At 40.7% G+C, this 18,002-nt stretch overlaps 3 protein-coding genes and 1 non-coding gene across 7 annotated transcripts; 1 reads left to right on the top strand and 3 right to left on the bottom strand.

The window, feature by feature from the left end:
- Positions 1 to 1,252: 1,252 nt before the first annotated feature.
- fbxo30a (F-box protein 30a) lies at positions 1,253 to 10,413 on the top strand. 4 transcript variants are annotated; one of them, XM_074692563.1, is made up of 4 exons: positions 1,253 to 1,465; positions 1,767 to 1,848; positions 4,296 to 6,374; positions 6,464 to 10,413. In XM_074692563.1, exons 3-4 carry the CDS (start codon positions 4,362 to 4,364, stop codon positions 6,665 to 6,667), a joined length of 2,217 nt encoding a protein of 738 aa, XP_074548664.1. In that variant the 5' UTR covers positions 1,253 to 1,465; positions 1,767 to 1,848; positions 4,296 to 4,361; the 3' UTR covers positions 6,668 to 10,413. The 4 variants fall into 4 exon arrangements, with proteins under 4 accessions (XP_074548664.1, XP_074548665.1, XP_074548663.1 ...); XM_074692564.1 differs by lacking the exon at positions 1,767 to 1,848 and adding an exon at positions 1,883 to 2,083; XM_074692562.1 differs by lacking the exon at positions 1,767 to 1,848.
- Positions 10,414 to 10,568: 155 nt separating this feature from the next.
- trnal-uaa (transfer RNA leucine (anticodon UAA)) lies at positions 10,569 to 10,651 on the bottom strand. Its single transcript has one exon. It is a non-coding gene; the product is annotated as a tRNA-Leu (tRNA).
- A 1,026-nt stretch (positions 10,652 to 11,677) lies between these two features.
- Positions 11,678 to 15,479, bottom strand: stx11a (syntaxin 11a). Its single transcript, XM_074692453.1, has 2 exons — positions 15,338 to 15,479; positions 11,678 to 13,160 (listed from the first exon to the last, which is right to left on the bottom strand). Exon 2 carries the CDS (start codon positions 13,153 to 13,155, stop codon positions 12,274 to 12,276), a length of 882 nt encoding a protein of 293 aa, XP_074548554.1. The 5' UTR covers positions 13,156 to 13,160; positions 15,338 to 15,479; the 3' UTR covers positions 11,678 to 12,273.
- Positions 15,480 to 16,858: 1,379 nt separating this feature from the next.
- Positions 16,859 to 17,758, bottom strand: LOC141807020 (syntaxin-11-like). Its single transcript, XM_074692777.1, has one exon. The coding sequence runs from the start codon at positions 17,756 to 17,758 to the stop codon at positions 16,859 to 16,861; it is 900 nt and encodes a 299-aa protein (XP_074548878.1).
- Between the last annotated feature and the right edge of the window lie 244 nt (positions 17,759 to 18,002).

The following is an 18,002-nucleotide window of genomic DNA, read 5'->3' on the forward strand; positions in this document are numbered from 1 at the left end:
TTTGGGTGTTTTCTCAGTCTTTTTCACCACTGAAATATTTGTTTACTTGAGCAACAGATTGAAGGCACTTTTTTAATGTATTTGCATCAAAGAAATACAGAAGTACTTCCAATTTGCACTCTCCCGGCTCTTAAAACCCTGTTTTCTGCTTATGGTTAAATACTGTAAGCTTTTGTTGTGAAAGACTGAGGAAATTTAGGTGCTTGATTGAGCGCATGATTTTAATCTTTAGGAGAATTTAGCCTGATAGTACTGTTTTGGCTTCCTCATTTCAATCTTGTGCTGTTATGTAGACCTCAACCTTAAACTCATTAATTTCTTCTTGAGATGTTAATCCCCAAAACAGGTCATGAACTTCTGGTTATAAGTTTAACGTAGTCTTTGAATAGTCATTACTGTTTTTAACCAACATAGTTAATAGGAAATACAGCTGGTCCAAAATGCAGCAGCACAACTCCTCACTTCACCAAAAAGATTACCATGTAACTCCTATTTTAGCTTCCCTTGACTGGCCCCCAGTAAATTTAAAATTTAATTCTAAGATTTTATTGTAGTCTTTTGAAGCATACTCAGGATTTGCATTGAGTACATTTATACATAATTAATATATCAATACATCATAATAATGTAGCACATTGAAAATTTTTTTTTTCCAAGGTGCCTTGACCGTTAATAAAATGGCAGAGAATCAGGGGGAAGACAAAAAATATTCAACAGAAGGAGACAAGTGGAAATGGCATGACTGTAGTATTGTAAAGACACGAAGACAAAAGCACAAAAAGGAAAGAAAGAAATAAGAGTAAAGGGAGAGATGGTGACATCCCATCAATTAAAAAATAGAAGGGTTAAGAGAAGTGAAACAATGGGATTAAAAAAACATAAATAAATAAAGTGTATAACAACGAAAATAGAAATAATAATAATAATAATAATTATTATTATAATTATAATTATAATAATAATAATAATAATAATTATTATTATTATTATTATTATTATTATTATTATTATTATTATTATTATTATTATTATTATTTAACCATGAACAGGTCCGTAAGTCATTTTGAGTGCGTGAATGGGTCTGTGTCTATTAAAATTTAAACCAAGAGCACAGTCATTTCGTGGGTGATTGTGATTACATGTAAAACTGCCCTCCGGGTATTTCCCACTCTGTCTATTTCAGTGCTGTCTAATAGGTCTGCGTCCATAAACCTAAATATGACTCGAACACTTACGCGATGACGTAGTACTGCGGCGTGCCGCTACAGGATCAACACAAACGCCGACCGTCTCGGTGTGGAGAAGGACTGAGAAACCAGCTAAAGCCAGTACGTATCAGGAGAAGATTCAGACATATACTGTGAAATGCGTATGTCACTGTAACTGTGCGTATGATCTCAACGGAGCTGATACAGGAGAAGACATTCTGATAAAAACACAGCAGGAGGAGAACCCCGTTACTCGGGTAAGCAGTTTCTTGAAGGTACCCGCTAGCGCGCTAACAGTTGGCTAACAAAGTGTAGCTTGCTAATGCTAATTGCTTGGCCATGTTGTTGATGCGCTTAACAAAGTTTTTGACTTGATACGGTTACCCTCTGTGCTGTCTAATTTTCACATCACAGTCATTTTAAAGTAACTCTGGGATTCTATAGCTGCGTTATATGCACTGTGATTATAATTGTCTTTAACAATAAACACCGGCTGCAGCTGTGTTGTTTGTGTTTTTAGCTGTTTGCTAACCTGCCACCTTTGCTTGCGTCACTTAGCTAGCTGTTGCTGACCGTTGCTGCAAAGACTTGAACAATGGGTCTCCTGTGCGGCTTTGTGGTCTGGACTTGCAGCATTGTTGTGAGTCTTTAATAATTGTCTATTGTCGTTTTAGCAAGTGTTCATTATCCAGCAAATCCCTGCAGAGTGGCAACACTACCAATTAAGCCTAAGGCTAATAATTCAGCTCAGGGGTAACGTACTCACCTCGTGCGTCTCCTGCGCCTGGTGTGCAAACAACTTGCATAGGATGATGGATATTTCCCTCCGACCTGTCGGCAATCACCGTGCATGAGGAGCATTTCTGAGCCCAAAGGTGAGGGTTCAAGTGTGCCCCGGAGTCTTTAAAGAGCCACCATGTAACCTCAGAGTGGGGTTGTGAAATGTAACTGAACAGCTTTGGATTTAGTAAGCATGCACGGAGAGAAAACATGTGTAAGACCAAGTAACAGAATGATTTAAAGGTCTGGTGCTCAGTGTAGTGGCACTCAGCCTTGCGCTATTCATGAGCCACATTGAGAAAGATTTTTTTGCAGAAGCCTATATCCAAAAAAACATTAAGTTCTGAAACAATTCGGTATAATACTTTATACAGAATGAAAATCATACTGTATTGTGCAATAACCACCATTTATTATCTTCATGCACATATATTATCAAAGCGATAGTGAAAGTCTGATGCCTCTGTTGCTCTTTAACTTGTATTAGTGTGGAAGACATTTCTCTGTGCAGTACTCAGCCTTGGATGTTTCTTTTTTTATGGTGCTGTAAATTATACCTTTTAAACTGTGAATTGGCGTTATCAAAATGCAGAAAGGGACATTTCCCTGAACAGCTGATAGACCAAATGTGCCTCAGGTACATCTCTGCTCCATTGGGTGTTAACTGCATGCTCTGTAATCCTTCACCTCACACTGGCTGTGTGTTTAGTCTGACACCTTGCAGGACCCTCAGATAGATACAGATCGAAGAGCTCCCACACCTTCCACTCCATTGATGATCCTCTCTTTGTTTATGTTGGGCTGTAAAGACTCCTGTAACTTCTGGCCTGGCTGCTGTCTGTTTGATGCCTAATAATTGTTTGTTTTATTTTTTTTAAGTCACTGGGTGTTTTTTAGGTAGTTTCTGTGCATGACTTCCTGTTCTGCTCAATCTAATTTTCGTAAATTGGTACATCACTGCTCCGGCATCCAGCAAATTAAGGAAGCTTTGCCGTATATGCTGCAACCTGCCAGAGCAGGGGTGTAGCCAGACTGCAACAAAGCATGTTTCAGCCATGTGACACATTGACCTGAATAGAAACCAATCTGATTTGGTGCCATGATGGAGTGGACCTGGACTGGAGACGCATCTGGTGTATTTCGCCTGTTAATGCAATGCTATCTCAGTCACCGCGGTTAGTTTGTGTTTGTCTCTAGCTCGGCTGACCAAGCATAAGACCTGGGCGTGGTTGGTTGATATTATTTCAGTAAGCTGAGGTGTAATAATTTTATGCAACTTGCCGTGTATCAGTTCTGCTGACAATGTTTCCCATTTTTGACATATTTTTTGGGGATTCGCCTTTCGTCAGGTAGGACTTAAAGTGATACTCAGGGATGGAACAAGTTGGGTCCTATCACAAGGTTTAGGGCAGAAATTACCCCTACAGCAGTGTTTTTGTGCAGCAGAAGCCCAGGGCGCTCGCACCAAACACCCCCTCCCTGCTCGTCAGCCGGTTTCCTCTTCACTCAGACGGGGTCATATTTTACTTGACCAAAAACACAAATAAACGGACTCCCACCTAAAAAATCTGATATCAGTCTGCATTCATGCTTCATTCAGAGAATTTTCAGCGCGTTACTTTCACACAAAAACACCACTAAATAAGGCTCTAGTTCTCATCGTGTCATAAAACGGCGCTACCTCCGCTGCAGAGCCACAGCTGGCTATGAGGCACTCGCCGCTTAGTGTATCAGTCCCTGCGCGTCGCGAGTGCCAGATATAAACAAATGCAGGTAGTCTGCCAGGACGAAGAGACACGATGAGAACTAGAGCCTTGTTTAGCGGTGTTTTTGTGTGAAAGTAACGCGCTGAAAATTCTCTAAATAAAGCGTGAATGCAGACCGATATCAGATTTTTTCAGTGGGAGTCCGTTTATTTCTGTTTTTGGTCAAGTAAAAAATGGCCCCGTCTGAGTGCAGAGGAAACCGGCAGAGGAGCAGGGAGGGGGTCTTTGGTGCGAGCGCTCTGGGATTCTGCTGCACAAAAACACTGCTGTAGGGGTAATTTCTGCCCTAAACCTTGTGATAGGACCCAACTTGTTCCATCCCAGAGTATCACTTTAAAAGAGCTGCAATTACTCATTAAAAAGCTGCATGCAGCTCTAGAGCCATAGACCGGGGTTTGCTGGTATTATGTTACACCAGCATGCTCTGTATCAGCTGACAGCTCCACGTGCTTCCCTCTAGAAATATTGTTGTTTTTATTACATTTATTTGGTTTCCCACATATTGTGAAATAAGTGTATTTCTACTGTTTTGTCCTTTCAGGGTTGAACTCTTCACTCAAGTTCCCTAACAGAACCAAACGTGGGGAGAAAGGAATTTTGTAGAAAGATGGAGAATCTGCACTCCCATTGCCTTAAATGCATCAACAGAAGATGCATGGCAAGAACAGAGGCGGGGGTCTGCTGTGACCTCATCGGGTGTCCCCTCGTCTGCGGTGCAGTTTTCCACTCTTGTAAACTAGAAGAACATCGTCTGCTGTGTCCATATGAACGCCTGCCATGCCTTAACAGCGGGTTTGGCTGCCCTTTCACCATCACAAGGATCAAGATGGCACAACACCTCGAGACTTGCCCTGCCAGTATAGTGTGTTGCACTATGGAGTGGAACCGTTGGCCTGTGAGCTATTCTGACCGCAAGTCCTATGAAAACTTGAGCAAAGACTTTGATGAAGTGGAGCAGCTTGACATGGCGTTGGCCCTGCAGGATCAGAGGATGCTGCTAGAGTCTCTCAAAGTTACAACTACAGTGTCAAAGAATGGTGATAAAGTAGCAGATGAAAACGACAAGATGACAACAGCATCAAGCCTTCCAGAGACAGTGTTAGGAAACGGGACTGTGGAAATGGAAGATGAGCCGTATAATGAGTTGTATAGAGCCTCAGTTGAGACAAGCAGAAGTTTAGCAGCAGCGTTGGACATCCTCACTAATTCAAAGGATATTGGTGTGATAGTTGGGAACTTAAATGGGGAAAAGACTGATAAGAATGGAGCCCTCCACAATGGGGAAAATGGTGATAGTCATAATATTTTTGTTGCAGAAGGTGGCAAGAATGTGGATATGCAGGAGAGCGACTCTGATTCAGAGTGTGAGCTCGGAGCAGTTGGCGGAGTGGATTGTGCAGTGGGGACAAATAGAGAAGAAGACGGAATTGGATGGGTCGAAGAAAATGATATTGTGGAGTTGTTTTTTGAAGAGAAAGAAGAGAGTATCGAGGAGCCGATAAATGATTCCAACCTCGCCTGGCCAGAGATGCCTCAGGATTACATGCCTGTCATAGCACTGGAACCTCCTGTGCCTCATCAAGCACCGCTTTCACCTCCGATGCCATTCCTGCTGTCTGATCACGTGAGAAACAACTTCTTGCAACACTTACCTTCTGAACTCAGGTACAGATGTTTGGAGCGTAAACTACAGAATGTAGAAGTGCTCAGAGGAATAAGCATGTTTACTTTCAATGGACGCCGGGCTCTGCTGTCAGACCCTTACCTGTTTCGAGCAAAGATGGAGGACAAGGCGGTTGACACATCTGACCTGGAAGTAGCAGATGACCCCATGGGCCTCCACGGCATTGATCTCATCACTGCAGCTCTGCTCTTTTGCCTTGGGGACTCTCCAGGAGGCAGAGGAATCTCAGACAGCAGGTTTGTTGACGGTTACCACATTGATTTTGGTACACAGACGTTCTCCTTCCCTTCAGCCATTCTCGCAACCAACACCATGGTGGGAGATATCGCCTCGGCTTCAGCATGCGATCACGCCAGCCCACAGCTTTCCAACCCAAGCCCCTTCCACACCCTCAGGCTGGACCTGGTGCTCGAATGTGTGGCAAGATACCAAACCAAGCAGCGCTCCATGTTCACGTTTGTGTGTGGGCAGCTGTTCCGGCGTGACGAGTTCTCGTCACATTTCAAAAATGTTCACGGGGATATCCATGCTGGACTGAACGGCTGGATGGAGCAACGCTGCCCTTTGGCCTACTACGGCTGCACCTACTCCCAAAGACGATTCTGCCCGTCAGTGCAGGGCTTCAGGATCATCCACGACAGGCACCTTGGCTCCTTCGGGGTTCAGCCCGGTTTGCCCTTAAAAACCGGGGACAGCCACCAAAGAAACGCCCGCCACTTCAGGTCTCAGTGTGACCAATTCAGCAGTCTTCCATTTGAGGTCCTGCAACATGTAGCAAGCTTCCTGGACAGCTTTAGCTTGTGCCAATTGTCAAGAGTGTCCCGCACCATGAGGGATGTGTGTGCTAGCCTGCTTCAGATGCGCGGCATGGTCGTCCTGCTTTGGGATAAGAAACGGCGAGCTGATGGGTCTACATCCTGGCAGATTACAGACAAGGTTGGTTGTTTTTTTATAAAAAAATTTAATGCACATTACAGTTATTACTTTGAAATCTGTGAGAAAGTAATACATTTGTTCTCTTTCAGGTGTGGCGGTTCAGCACAGCGTTCGGTACAGTAAATGAATGGAAGTTTGCCAACATTGCTAGCATGGCCGACCACCTAAAGAAGTGCAAGTTCAACACGATTGCCCGTCGGGAAGAAGCGATCCCGCTGCCGTGCATGTGTTTCACCAGGGAGCTCACAAAAGAGGGAAGGTGTTTACGCTCAGTCCTCAAACCAGTAGCATAAGAGACATTCGAAGTCCAGATCATCCTGTGGACAGCTGTAAGACCACTAGAACTCATATATGTGTATTTTCCTCTCCAGTGTTTACAGACTTTAGTCTCTGCCATCCTCTAAGAGACCGAGAACTCCTGACAAGGTTCCACCATTGATTATACTTTCTCTCACCTTTAAAATATTCTGCACTCCTTTGAAAAACAGCCTGTAGTTGGACAATCTATTCTCCAAAGGAGACTGATTTGCTTTGGTCACAGATCAGGACTGATCTGGATAACTAGCCTTGTATCTTCCACTCTGATGGACTTGGTGATACCGTACTGATGTTGTACCATTCTACTCTGACTTTGTGTAAATAATCAGATGTTTTGATGTAGAATTTTTTTATTTTTATATCAAAAAGACAGTACTGTGCAAACGAGGAGGTAAGAGTGGAGCCTTAACTTATGAAACACTTGATTTTCTAGTCATGAGGTTGTTCAGAGCATCACAGTGAGATTTCTGTACTGCTTCAGACTGGAACAGTTTACTGGTATCTTGGGTTTTATCTCGTCCTGATACCACGAGTGACCACACGTGCTCTGCTTTGATGCTACATTTTAAGACTGACCAAACATCCATGGTAGCTGTGCACAATGTATGCCATTTATCATGATGGTCAAACTGTATTCACTGTGGGTGATGATTTGTGTTCACCAGCGATAGCGCGTCACCATCATTATGTTTGGTGTTCAGATGTAAAGTGTTTTGTGGTTTGGGAAAAAATCACACAATAGTGTCTGTCAAGTGACAGGCGAGTAACACTAATCACCAGCCAAGGGGCAAATATTTCAAACTGTGGTTTGTCTGATCTACCAGCTACTTTTACAAATAACCAGCAGTTTGTAGGCTGTTTTAGACAAAATGTAGCAAGGAATTTAATGAATGTTCTCAAGTATCTCCGATTGCGGTTTGTGCACAGAAAGTTTGGTTTCCTTAACAGTTGATTTGCTAATGTCAGCTTGACTAGAGCTGCTACCAGCAGAATCCTCCTCTTTAAACGGTTAGTAGTAAATACGTTTGAAAGAATAAAATGATCTGTCATTTTATTGCACAGATATTACACATTTACCATACAACTATCAATGTTACCGTCTTGATATCAGAATCAAGGAGGAACCAGTTGTCTAGTTTCTCTCCCTCAGACCTCATGAAACCCTGCAGGCCAGGTGCACAGAAAATGCATAACAGGCGAACTTTCCCTCCAAAAATGAACATAAGTAATGTTTGAATTCATTATTTATCCATGATGTGTGGTGTTGGTAGTACACATCTACTGTGTTCAAACTGTGTTGGCATCTCAGGGTTGTAGCATGAATCTGTGTCTCGCAGTAGATGTACGTGTGTGTAGTTTGAAACGCTGACAAAAACACAACTTGTCTGCTCCTTGATAATTGTGGGGTCTTAGACGTGGCTGCTGTACCGTCGAGTATTATAATGATGTAACAGTGTGTGTTGCAGTGCTGGACTAACTAATAACAGGTTTTCACCTTCGTCAAGCATCAGGGTAAAGAAAAACACGCTTTCAGCTGAAATGCTGTTCGATTGTTCCGTGGAGTGAGGTTTTGGATTACGAAATAATGTCATGATTGTGACATGTTTTGATCCCTTGTTTGGAAAATAGAGCTTCATATGTTTTGCGTTGTTTAAAGGAAATTGATCTAAAATGTCAGAAAGATAACAGCATCTAAGAAGAAATGATGTCCCTCTGACAAATTCTGATTTTCAATGTTTTTATACTTTTAAAGTTTGATGTAAATCCCAAGCAATGTTGAAACCAAGCTGTGTTTTTACTTTGAAAAAGTCCCCAGTCTGTTTTTTTTTTCTTATTTTTTTACTGGTACTTTTATTTGGAAAGAAAAAGAATCAGCCTCTGTTTTGTTTGGATTTGTCTGAAATATTGATTTGCACAAGAGAGCATGTTACTGTAAAATTATAAATTGTGATACTGAGGGTTTTTCCTTTGATCAAGCATCAGGAATGAGCTGTCTCTTGTTTTGCATGTGATTTTGATGAGTATCAGTCAGTCCTTTTGCAGGTTTGTCAGATGTATTCCTCAGGCACTGTGCATTTTCATATTTACTCTTATATAAATGTATTTGAATTCAGCTGTGAGATGTGAGCACACACACTTGTTATTCAGGCGTAATGGACTGAGTATATCTGCAGCACACCGTTTTTTAATAACGCAGTCTCTATTGACAATTGGATTTTCATCAGCATTTTAAGTGTTTCACACCTGCTCAAGTGTATTTTCACAAAATTAATTTGGCTTCATCTGTTTGACTTTTGAAGCATTTTAATAAAGAGGCTCTATTTGTAAATACTGGTGTCATTTTTGTTTTAGTTTTGACCTTTTAATGCAGTTACAGGACAACATTTGGACACACAAATGCTGGCTCAAATTGGATACTTACGTAAGTACACTTACATGAAATTCATTAGTCACACTAAATACTCACATGAGCAGTGTGCAAATGCTTTCAGTGTTGTTTCACTTCAAACACTACTGTTTCAGACTTCTTGGAAACGACAATTGTTTTCACAAATGTTCGCAGGTGTTCTCCTGCTTTTCATATATTGCGACTATTATCCATCATTTGATCTGTCCTCGCCCCAAAAGTGAAACTGAATTGTGGAACTTGAAATTTAACTTTATGTTTTTTAATCAAAGAGGAATATAGATAGGTGAATTTTTAGGTGAAGTGATTTCCTATTGGCACAAATCTCAGCCAATAGGGTGAGAGACATCCAGCATCCACACACAACTTTTTGACTGTTTTGAGTGTGTCACCTTAAAAATCAAAGTGCACCACGTTTTTCCGTACTTTCCGCGTAAACAAACTTATGCACAAATAATAGTCAGTACAGATGTACGCAATTTGAGCCAAAAACCGAAGTGTTCTTCAGTCTGCCAGTCAGTGCTGTTAACAAACTTACAATGCCTGTTTGCAGTGTGAAGTCATCAACCTTAAAATAAGCAAGTAGCTTAAATTGAAAAAAAAATGTGACTTTATTTCTGTAATAAACAAACACTAGGTTTTGAAAGACTCCTCTTGAATTACAGGCATGAAGGGTTCACACATGGAGGAGTTAAATGTCAACCAACCACTAGATGGCACTGCAGTCACACAATTTCATCCCTCCCTATTCTTAAGAAGAAGTTTTTGTGCAATCTGTCACTGGGATGAATCAGTTTAATTAATAATTGGACTAGTGTTGAAACAGTGTGTTTACAGTTTAAGGTACATTGGGTGAAGATGTAGAAAGCCTATGTTTTTATCAAGCTACACTAGTTACATGTTATAATGAGCTCATAACAAAAGAGAAGATTTGAGTTATGTATTTCATTGTATGAAATAAAAGGTCATTGTTGATCTCGTTGAGACTGAAAACATTTTTCCAGGATTAAAAAAAATAATAATTATCAAAACATTTCCGTCTTATACTGATTAAAAAGGGGGGCGTGGCATTTGCCAATCTTGCCTCCAAAGTATTTGCAATCAAACTATTTGTGAGTTTTCCACATCAGAGGCTGCCTAATGCAATTTTATTTCCTATTTATGTAGCATATATTTACCCATAAATCCAATGGACACGATTGCCTGTGCTGCTTGTTTGTGTTTGTTAGGCTAAGAGGATCACCTTAGTGTCATCAGCAAACACTCTGAACTTTTATGGAGTCGTAAAATTGCTAAAATTTATGTTGTCACTAAGAATCACTTGAGTGTTTTTATAGGCTCATTGTGAATTCATATATGTTGGCACAAACTCAGCAGAACTACCCATCATAGTGGACATTTCCACCTTGTTCTACGTACACATGGCAACAGGGATATATTGTTACCTTTATACTAAAACTTTCTATGTTTACCAGGAGTGGGGTTCGAACCCACGAGGACTATTGTCCATTGGATCTTAAGTCCAACGCCTTAACCACTCGGCCATCCTGGTGAGCACGCAAAACTCACCTGCTCATGTGACTCCAAGATAAGACAAGTTTGATCAGCTATTGATTAACAAAGAGTTGGCTCCAGGGCCCAAAGTACCAGGGGTCACTTTGTAATGTTAACACCAATCACTGATTACAATGGGACAAAAAAACCTGTTGTGTGAAAGTGTATACGTCAGCCTGGGAGTCAATAACCTGTTTGAGAGCACTCTGATGATTTGCCTGAGTAAACTTTCCGACGCCATATTGCAAAGTCATCCTGCCAGTAAGCTGCCCACCAAAAACCACACAGACTTGAGAGGGAGGTGCAATCATTACAGTGCTGAAACTCATTTCAACATAAAGGAGATGCAGGCGCTCTGCAAACGCCCACAGGTGTTTCTCATGTACAGTAAGAGAAGTGATGTCAACTTCATAGCTTGCAATTATCACAAGTAGAAACTGGTAATTCCCCCGAGTAGGCCATGGATTGTTTTGCACAGGAAATAAAGGTCTTTTATATTTCAGTATAATTACTCTGAAAGGACAAAGAGATAGGCCTGCTGTGCAAACAAAAAGTCCTCTGACATCATCTGATGCCTTGTTTCTTTTGTTGTCAGTCTGAGTGAACATATATGAATAGATAGAAGATAAATGTTCTGTTTGTTATTCCCAGATGTTTGGAGAACCCCCACCTGAATGAAAATGTAATTACTTTAGCTTTGTGCCATCAATAGCTGATTCAAGGTGCCATTTCACCTCCGTAAGTTGACCCAATAGTAGAGTCATCTGTGGCGTGAAGCAACAAACCTTAAGAAACATTAAGCCTGGGCCTGTGGCTGGTGATAACTTTGCACGGAGCTGGCTGACTTTGTAGTTGCACAATCCTCTCAAATCTATCTTGCTTCCCCTGCTAACCACAACTGGAGGTGGTGTTAGGCAACTGTTGTTAGGCAACAGGTGAACAACTTCATCTTTTTACAGTTTAAGTTTCTAAAAAGACACAGACGTTTACTCTTAGTTTATTTACATATCTTAAATAGGTTAAATGGCACTACAAAGTTTAAGGGAAACACTCTGACACTGTGTGCTTTTCATTTCAACCAAGATGTATTTACAGTTATGCATCAGGAAGTGTAACACCCCTATCTCTCTATCATATTTGCATCTGGACTTTTGGTTTGAAGCAAAGACCAGCTATGAGAATATACTCTTGCTGGAGGGTTATATTTAAGCCTGTGCTTAAACTTTCAATTGATAATACACTTGAGCTAAATAAAAACAAAACTTTAAGTCTGACTGTTGTGTTAAAGCCAATACTGTCTCCTATTAGTGGTTGATAATGAACTATCAAACACATGTCTGTATTTTGTCATGTTATCTAATTTGTATTTATGTAACTTCTTTTATAGAATAAATACAATGCTAAGGTTGATTTTGTAATCAAATAATGAAAAGATCACCAAGCACAACTGAATGCTGCAAATCTGAAAATAAAAATCTGCTGCAGTATCTGAAGTCAGCAGCTTTCTCTCTAAAATGAGTATTAGTCAGAAATAATCTGGCTTGTACAAGCTGAAAGCAGAGACATTGAAGGCATGTTTAAATCACATGTCACTGACATAAGAATAACCCTCATGCTATCTTATCTACAGCAGGGGAAGCAGCAACAGAACAGTTTCTTGCATGGATTGCTTTTCTTGTATTTCACAGCCCTCTTGATCTGATCTGAGGCCTTGGCAACATAGTCCTGAGTCGCACAAACATTCGCCTCTATGTTGTCCAGCATGCAGCCCTGCTCCTCCACCAGCAGGGCCATCTGGGAGAAGAGCTCATGAATGTCCCTGATGCGGCCCTCCAGCTCAAGCAGCTCCTTGTGCCGGTTCTCGATCTCATTCAATGCCGATTTGGCAGTCCTTCCCTCCAGGAGCAGGTTATCCGAGAAGACGTTCCACTTTCCCGTCTCTATCATCTCATCAATCTGCTCCCTGCTCACTTCTTTACCCATGATCTCTGCCTGCCTCTGGATGCGAGTCTTGCAGTTTTCCCTCTGGAGCATCTCAGCGTCATTGTACTCAGACATGGCGTTGTGGAAGGCAGCTGTTAAGGAGACATACTGTGAACGCACCATGCGGGCCACAGCTGATGTAGGCCCATGCTGCTCCTCTAGGTCTTTACTCCGCTGCTCTATCTTCTTGAGCCGGTTGTAAATTCCCTCCCCCCTGGCCTTGATGTCTCGTCCCAGTGCATTGGAGTCCCGTTTGATGCTGCTGATCCTCCTGACTGATGTGAGGAACCTGGTGTTCTGCTTCCCAAGACGCTTCACGTCCAATTTGAGCAGCTGCATCTCCTTCCTGAGTGCCTGGGCCTCTTTGAAGGTTCTGTCCATCTCATCCTCGCCTTCAAACACGATGGCTTGTTGCTCAAGATGCTCCTCATTGTCATCTGTGGTGTGGTTGTGGTTCTCTTCAAGACAGATCTCTGCTGCAGGCTTCGAGGACAGCAGCTCCCCCAGTCGGTCCCTCATTTCACCTGAAAGAAAGGGCAGGGGAATGAACACACCTCTTTTGGGCACAAGTAGGGATGGGTACCTTTCACATTTGAAACGATACCAGTAGTCAACGGTACCAATTTTTGGTACCTTTTTTGTGTTTATGTGGTTAAAAATATCAATTTGTTTTATAATAAAATATTTTTAAAAATTCAACTTAGCATACTTATTCTTTAAGACATAACCTTGTAATGATGTGTTTGTGTCCACCATGGAAAATCCCCTACTCTCCCACTCCCTCACAGTCACAAGGATCCATTTAGGTACCTAAACATGGTACCTTTTGGTTTTACGTGAATCGGTACCCAGTACTTTTGAGAGAATTTGGTCGGTACCTATAAATATAGAAGTACCTAATTCAGTACAAGTACAACTAATTTAGCGTAGCTTAGCTTAATTTAGTGTAGTGCAAAGAAAAATTTGAGACATGGGGCAGATAGCCATGTTAAGTTGGTGTCTCCTTTAGAATGAAAAGGGACACATTATTTACTTTATGAGTTTAAAAAGTATTAATTAGAGCTGAAACGATGCCTCGAATGATTCGAGGTACTCCATTACAAAAAAATACTCAAGTAAGTTTCTCCGCCTTGAGGAATCGTTTGATTTTAAAAAGATCAAAGAGTGGTATTTCAAATATTGCTGAGGCCATATTAAGAGAGTTTTCAGACCCCTCAAGCTACCTCTTATACAAAATAGCAACTAGCAACAAATCTAGCTTCTTTTCTGGAGTTTGGAGACTAATGGGTCATTCTACGAAACGGGTGCCATTTGGGTCTGCAACATTTGATGAGATGTACAAGGCACAAAAAATGTGTCAAAGTGTGTTTACAAATTTTGGAGCGACCAAAGCAAGTGCTCTTATTGACATGCTGTATCAGAAAATTCTATTTCTTAAAGAGAAAAAATTCCATTTGAAAAATACCTGCTCTTTAACTAAACAAAAATATATTTTATCCGATTACTCGATTAATCGATGGGATTTTCAGTAGAATACTCGAATACTAAAATATTCGATAGCTGCAGCCATAGTATTAATAGCAAGTTATCATTTTACAAAATGTAAGGTGCAGTTTGTACAACAAGAAAACATAGAACTTCACCTAAAACTTCACCTAAAACTTCAATAAATAAATCAATAAATGAATAATTTAATAAATGATTTTTAAAGACTCTCTCAATTACTTTGCAGAACTTTTAAAGGACTTCTGTCTCTGAATGGCTGCACTTAGTTTCATTCAGCTTCCAAAGTTGAATTAGCTAATGCACAGCCTGTTTCATGCTAACTGCTACCTGTCTATATAAAAACGTTTTACCCATAACACTTTCTCCACTTAAGTTTACCTTTCAAAGGCAAGTTGGAGGGGTCGTAAAGTTAATTTTATTTATTTATTTTTTATTCAAGTGAGAAGTAAACGTCTCTTCACTATTTTTAACCAACAGGAAATTTCACTAGCTCCTTTTTGTGCTAACTGCTAAATTATGTTACACCTCCTCAACCGAAGAAAACGGTGATGGGCTTGGCATTTAAAAAAAACATCTTTATGGCACATATGGCAGAATATGTTTCAGTTCATCTGCCAAAAAATGAACAAAAAGCGTCAACTTTACATTTTTAGAGAATACATAAAGGTACATGACTTCGGCTGGTTTAATTTCCACATTTCGAAAGTAGCGTTCTGGTGGATTTGGTATTTCTCATACTGTGGCACTGATTTTTGTTTTACATAGCTTAAAAATACTTGTGACAAATATGATCGATAGCACATAGTTAGCCCAACTTGGTTGCCCTGTTCAGGTGTCGTATTTTGATTACAGTTTGCTTAATGAAAGCCTCATCGTGGGGAAGATGGTTACTACATCCCCTGAAGAGAAGCGCTTACGGTTTTCTTCACTCAGAGTCCTCTCCAGATTCAGTTAGACTACTTTCTACTCTTAACTGGTGAGATTTGGTGTTATGTGTGTGATAACTGAGAAAACCCAACAACTTTAACTTTAATCATAACTTTCCAAAGACGCAAAGAAAAGAGGAAATTAAAACTTCACCACACTAAGGCGCTGTAGACCAGTCGATAGTGTTGTACAAACATGATTTAATTAATCACTTCGTCGGTTAGTTTAATCTCAACGCTTTGGATAGAAAAATAAACGAGTAACGTACCTTAATGTGTCCTCCCCCGGTGTATTACTGTGTGAAAGAAAGAGAAGAAGGAGAAGTAGCGACCCCGGGTACATTCATTTCCTCTTTTTGTATCACCAAATTTCAACATGTACAGGAGTCATCTCACAGGATATCTCACAGTCTCGCTCTGTATCACACTGACACAGAGATGCAGCCTAAAGCAGGTACTAATGCGGAAGATAACGCCTTCTTCCCCACTCACACTTCACAGACTTCAGCCCACATCTCATGTTGGTTTACTGAATATCAAAGCTTATCGATTTAATGTAGACTTCTTTTCAGATTTCACATTGGGAAGCATTCATACGCCATCTATCTAAGGGATCCAGACTAAAACAACACACTCATGTATTTTACCGTCCTGACATTAAGAAAACATTTCCAAGTTCAATATTGACTTGACAAAACAGTCGACAAAACTGATCACACAAAAGGTCCATTGTACTGGAGATAGACCTGTAAGTATTTCCCTCAATTTAGACTGTGATCAAAGTTAGATCAGGGGTTTAAAACCTTTATTTTGTAGTATACATTACTTGGACTCCTAGTAAAGCTCACTGATATCACATTTTATTTCCATCACAATTCGGAAAGATGCAGTTGTAGATTCACTGCAGTTATTTTCACACATTAAATTCCTAATTATTAAATAATGCTAGAAATGCCAAAATAATAAGAATTAAACTAATCCTTTAATGTACTTGTCAAACATTTATTAAACCAATGCTTTTCTATAAAATAAAACACTATTAGCAAGGGAAGTAGGATATGTTTGCACATATGCACAGAAGTTGATAGCAGTTATCCCATCTGTCTTTACTTTCTGCTTTAAGAATCATACATTTTTTATATTCTTGTGCATATTTTTTGGCTTACAAAAGTAACAAAAACAAACAAAAAGCTACTTTCAGCACAAATGTTAAATTATGACACAAGTTCTGACTCTGACCATGCAAAAAAAATCAATCATGGTTTACGATCTTGGGTAGTACCTGAGGCAACTAATCAACTTTAGCACTAATGAATAATTTAGAAGCAGGTAAAAATACTTATTAAGTGTTTTCACAGTCGTACATTTGGCCTATGATGGGAAAAAGACAATAAAGATACATTATTTGTTTGTAGTTATTTTGTTACCTGTGTAACACTGCCAAAGGGACAGCATCAAAAACAGCACCAGGACTGTTTACATTTTTCATGCAAAAAAGGTCCACGGTGAGAGGTACATTTAAAAGAATAAAAAAGAGGATTATTTTTTTTAGGTAAATACTGCTTAAATATGTACAAGACAGGATTGGTAAAATCATTAGATACACCACTATCCCTATAGGGGGCACCAAAACCATGAACAATTTGTGTGTCAGTGTAAAGGTAATAGTTTTTTTAGATAGTAACTCACACCAAGAATGCAGTCCCATGTCAACAGATCACTATCAGAGTCCAATCTGTTTGTTTTTTCTTAATTTAAGGTATGATAAATATGTATCAATAGAGCTTTAGTTACTTGTAATAACATGGAAAGCAGCCACAGAAAAGCTTCTTCAGTGGATTGTTTTTATCAGATTGGTTGGCTCTGTCCAGTCGACCCACAGCGTCCTGAACAATCACCTCAGTGTTCTGAACATTTTTCTGGATGTTCTCAATACCAGCCCCTTGCTCCTCCACCAGCACAGCCACATCCAGAAACAGCTCCTGAATCCCCTGGATCCTCTTCTCCAGCTCCTGCAGCTCTTTGTGTCTGCTCTCGATCTGCAGGAAAGCAGAGTGAGCTGTTTTCCCCTCCACCTGGACGCTGAACACATTCAGCTCCCCGCTCTCCATCATCTCATCCAGCTCCCTCTCACTGACCACCCTGCCCACCACATCCATCTGCCTCTGGATCTGCCGTTTGCAGGCCTCCCTGTGGTTCATCTCTGTGTCGTTGTAGCTGAACATCACCTCTCGCAGAGCGTTGCTGAGACACTGGTATTGTGTCCGAGCGATGCGTGCTGTGGGGTCAGAGGTGCTGCGCTGTTCCTCCAATTCCTCTCTGAGGTCATTCATCATGTGAAGTCGCCTCAGCACAGCTTCACCTCTGCGTTTGATATCCGCCCCGATTGCATTGGAGTCCCTCTTCGTGGTGTTTGTGTATGAGGTCTGGTTTAAGGTCTGGTAGTTCACGTCTCTCAGCTCACTGATGTCATTCTGGATCTGCTGGATTTCCAGACGAATCTGGTTTGCCTCCTGCAGGACACCGTCCAGATCCTGGTCCTGATGTGATGATGATGATGATGCTGAGGCTGATGCTGATGCTGTTGCAGCTTCTTCCACACTACGCTCTGAAAAGCTGTCCAGCTCTACTGTGGTGAAACCCTCTGTGTCAGGCTGCACCTGATGAAGATTCTGCAGCCTGTCCTTCATGTCTGAAAGAAAAAAAAAATAGAATGAGACCACAAGGGAAAATTTTGAGTTTGGTAAGGGAGAATTTTCACTATATCCATGAGTAATTTCTAGGAATCAAAGTATACAATCAATCCTATGAAGAGCAAGGAAAACGTTCTGTAAACACAACACAACTAATTGAAAGCATCACCGGTGATCTCTAGAAGCATCATATCCTACATTCCCCACAATGCACTTCACCTTTCAAACACCTGTTTATTAC

This window comes from Halichoeres trimaculatus, unplaced genomic scaffold (genome assembly GCF_033239565.1).
Source record: "Halichoeres trimaculatus isolate MK-OKI-2021-1 unplaced genomic scaffold, fHalTri1.1 fHalTri1_scaffold_17, whole genome shotgun sequence".
NCBI classification, from domain to species: domain Eukaryota; kingdom Metazoa; phylum Chordata; class Actinopteri; order Labriformes; family Labridae; genus Halichoeres; species Halichoeres trimaculatus.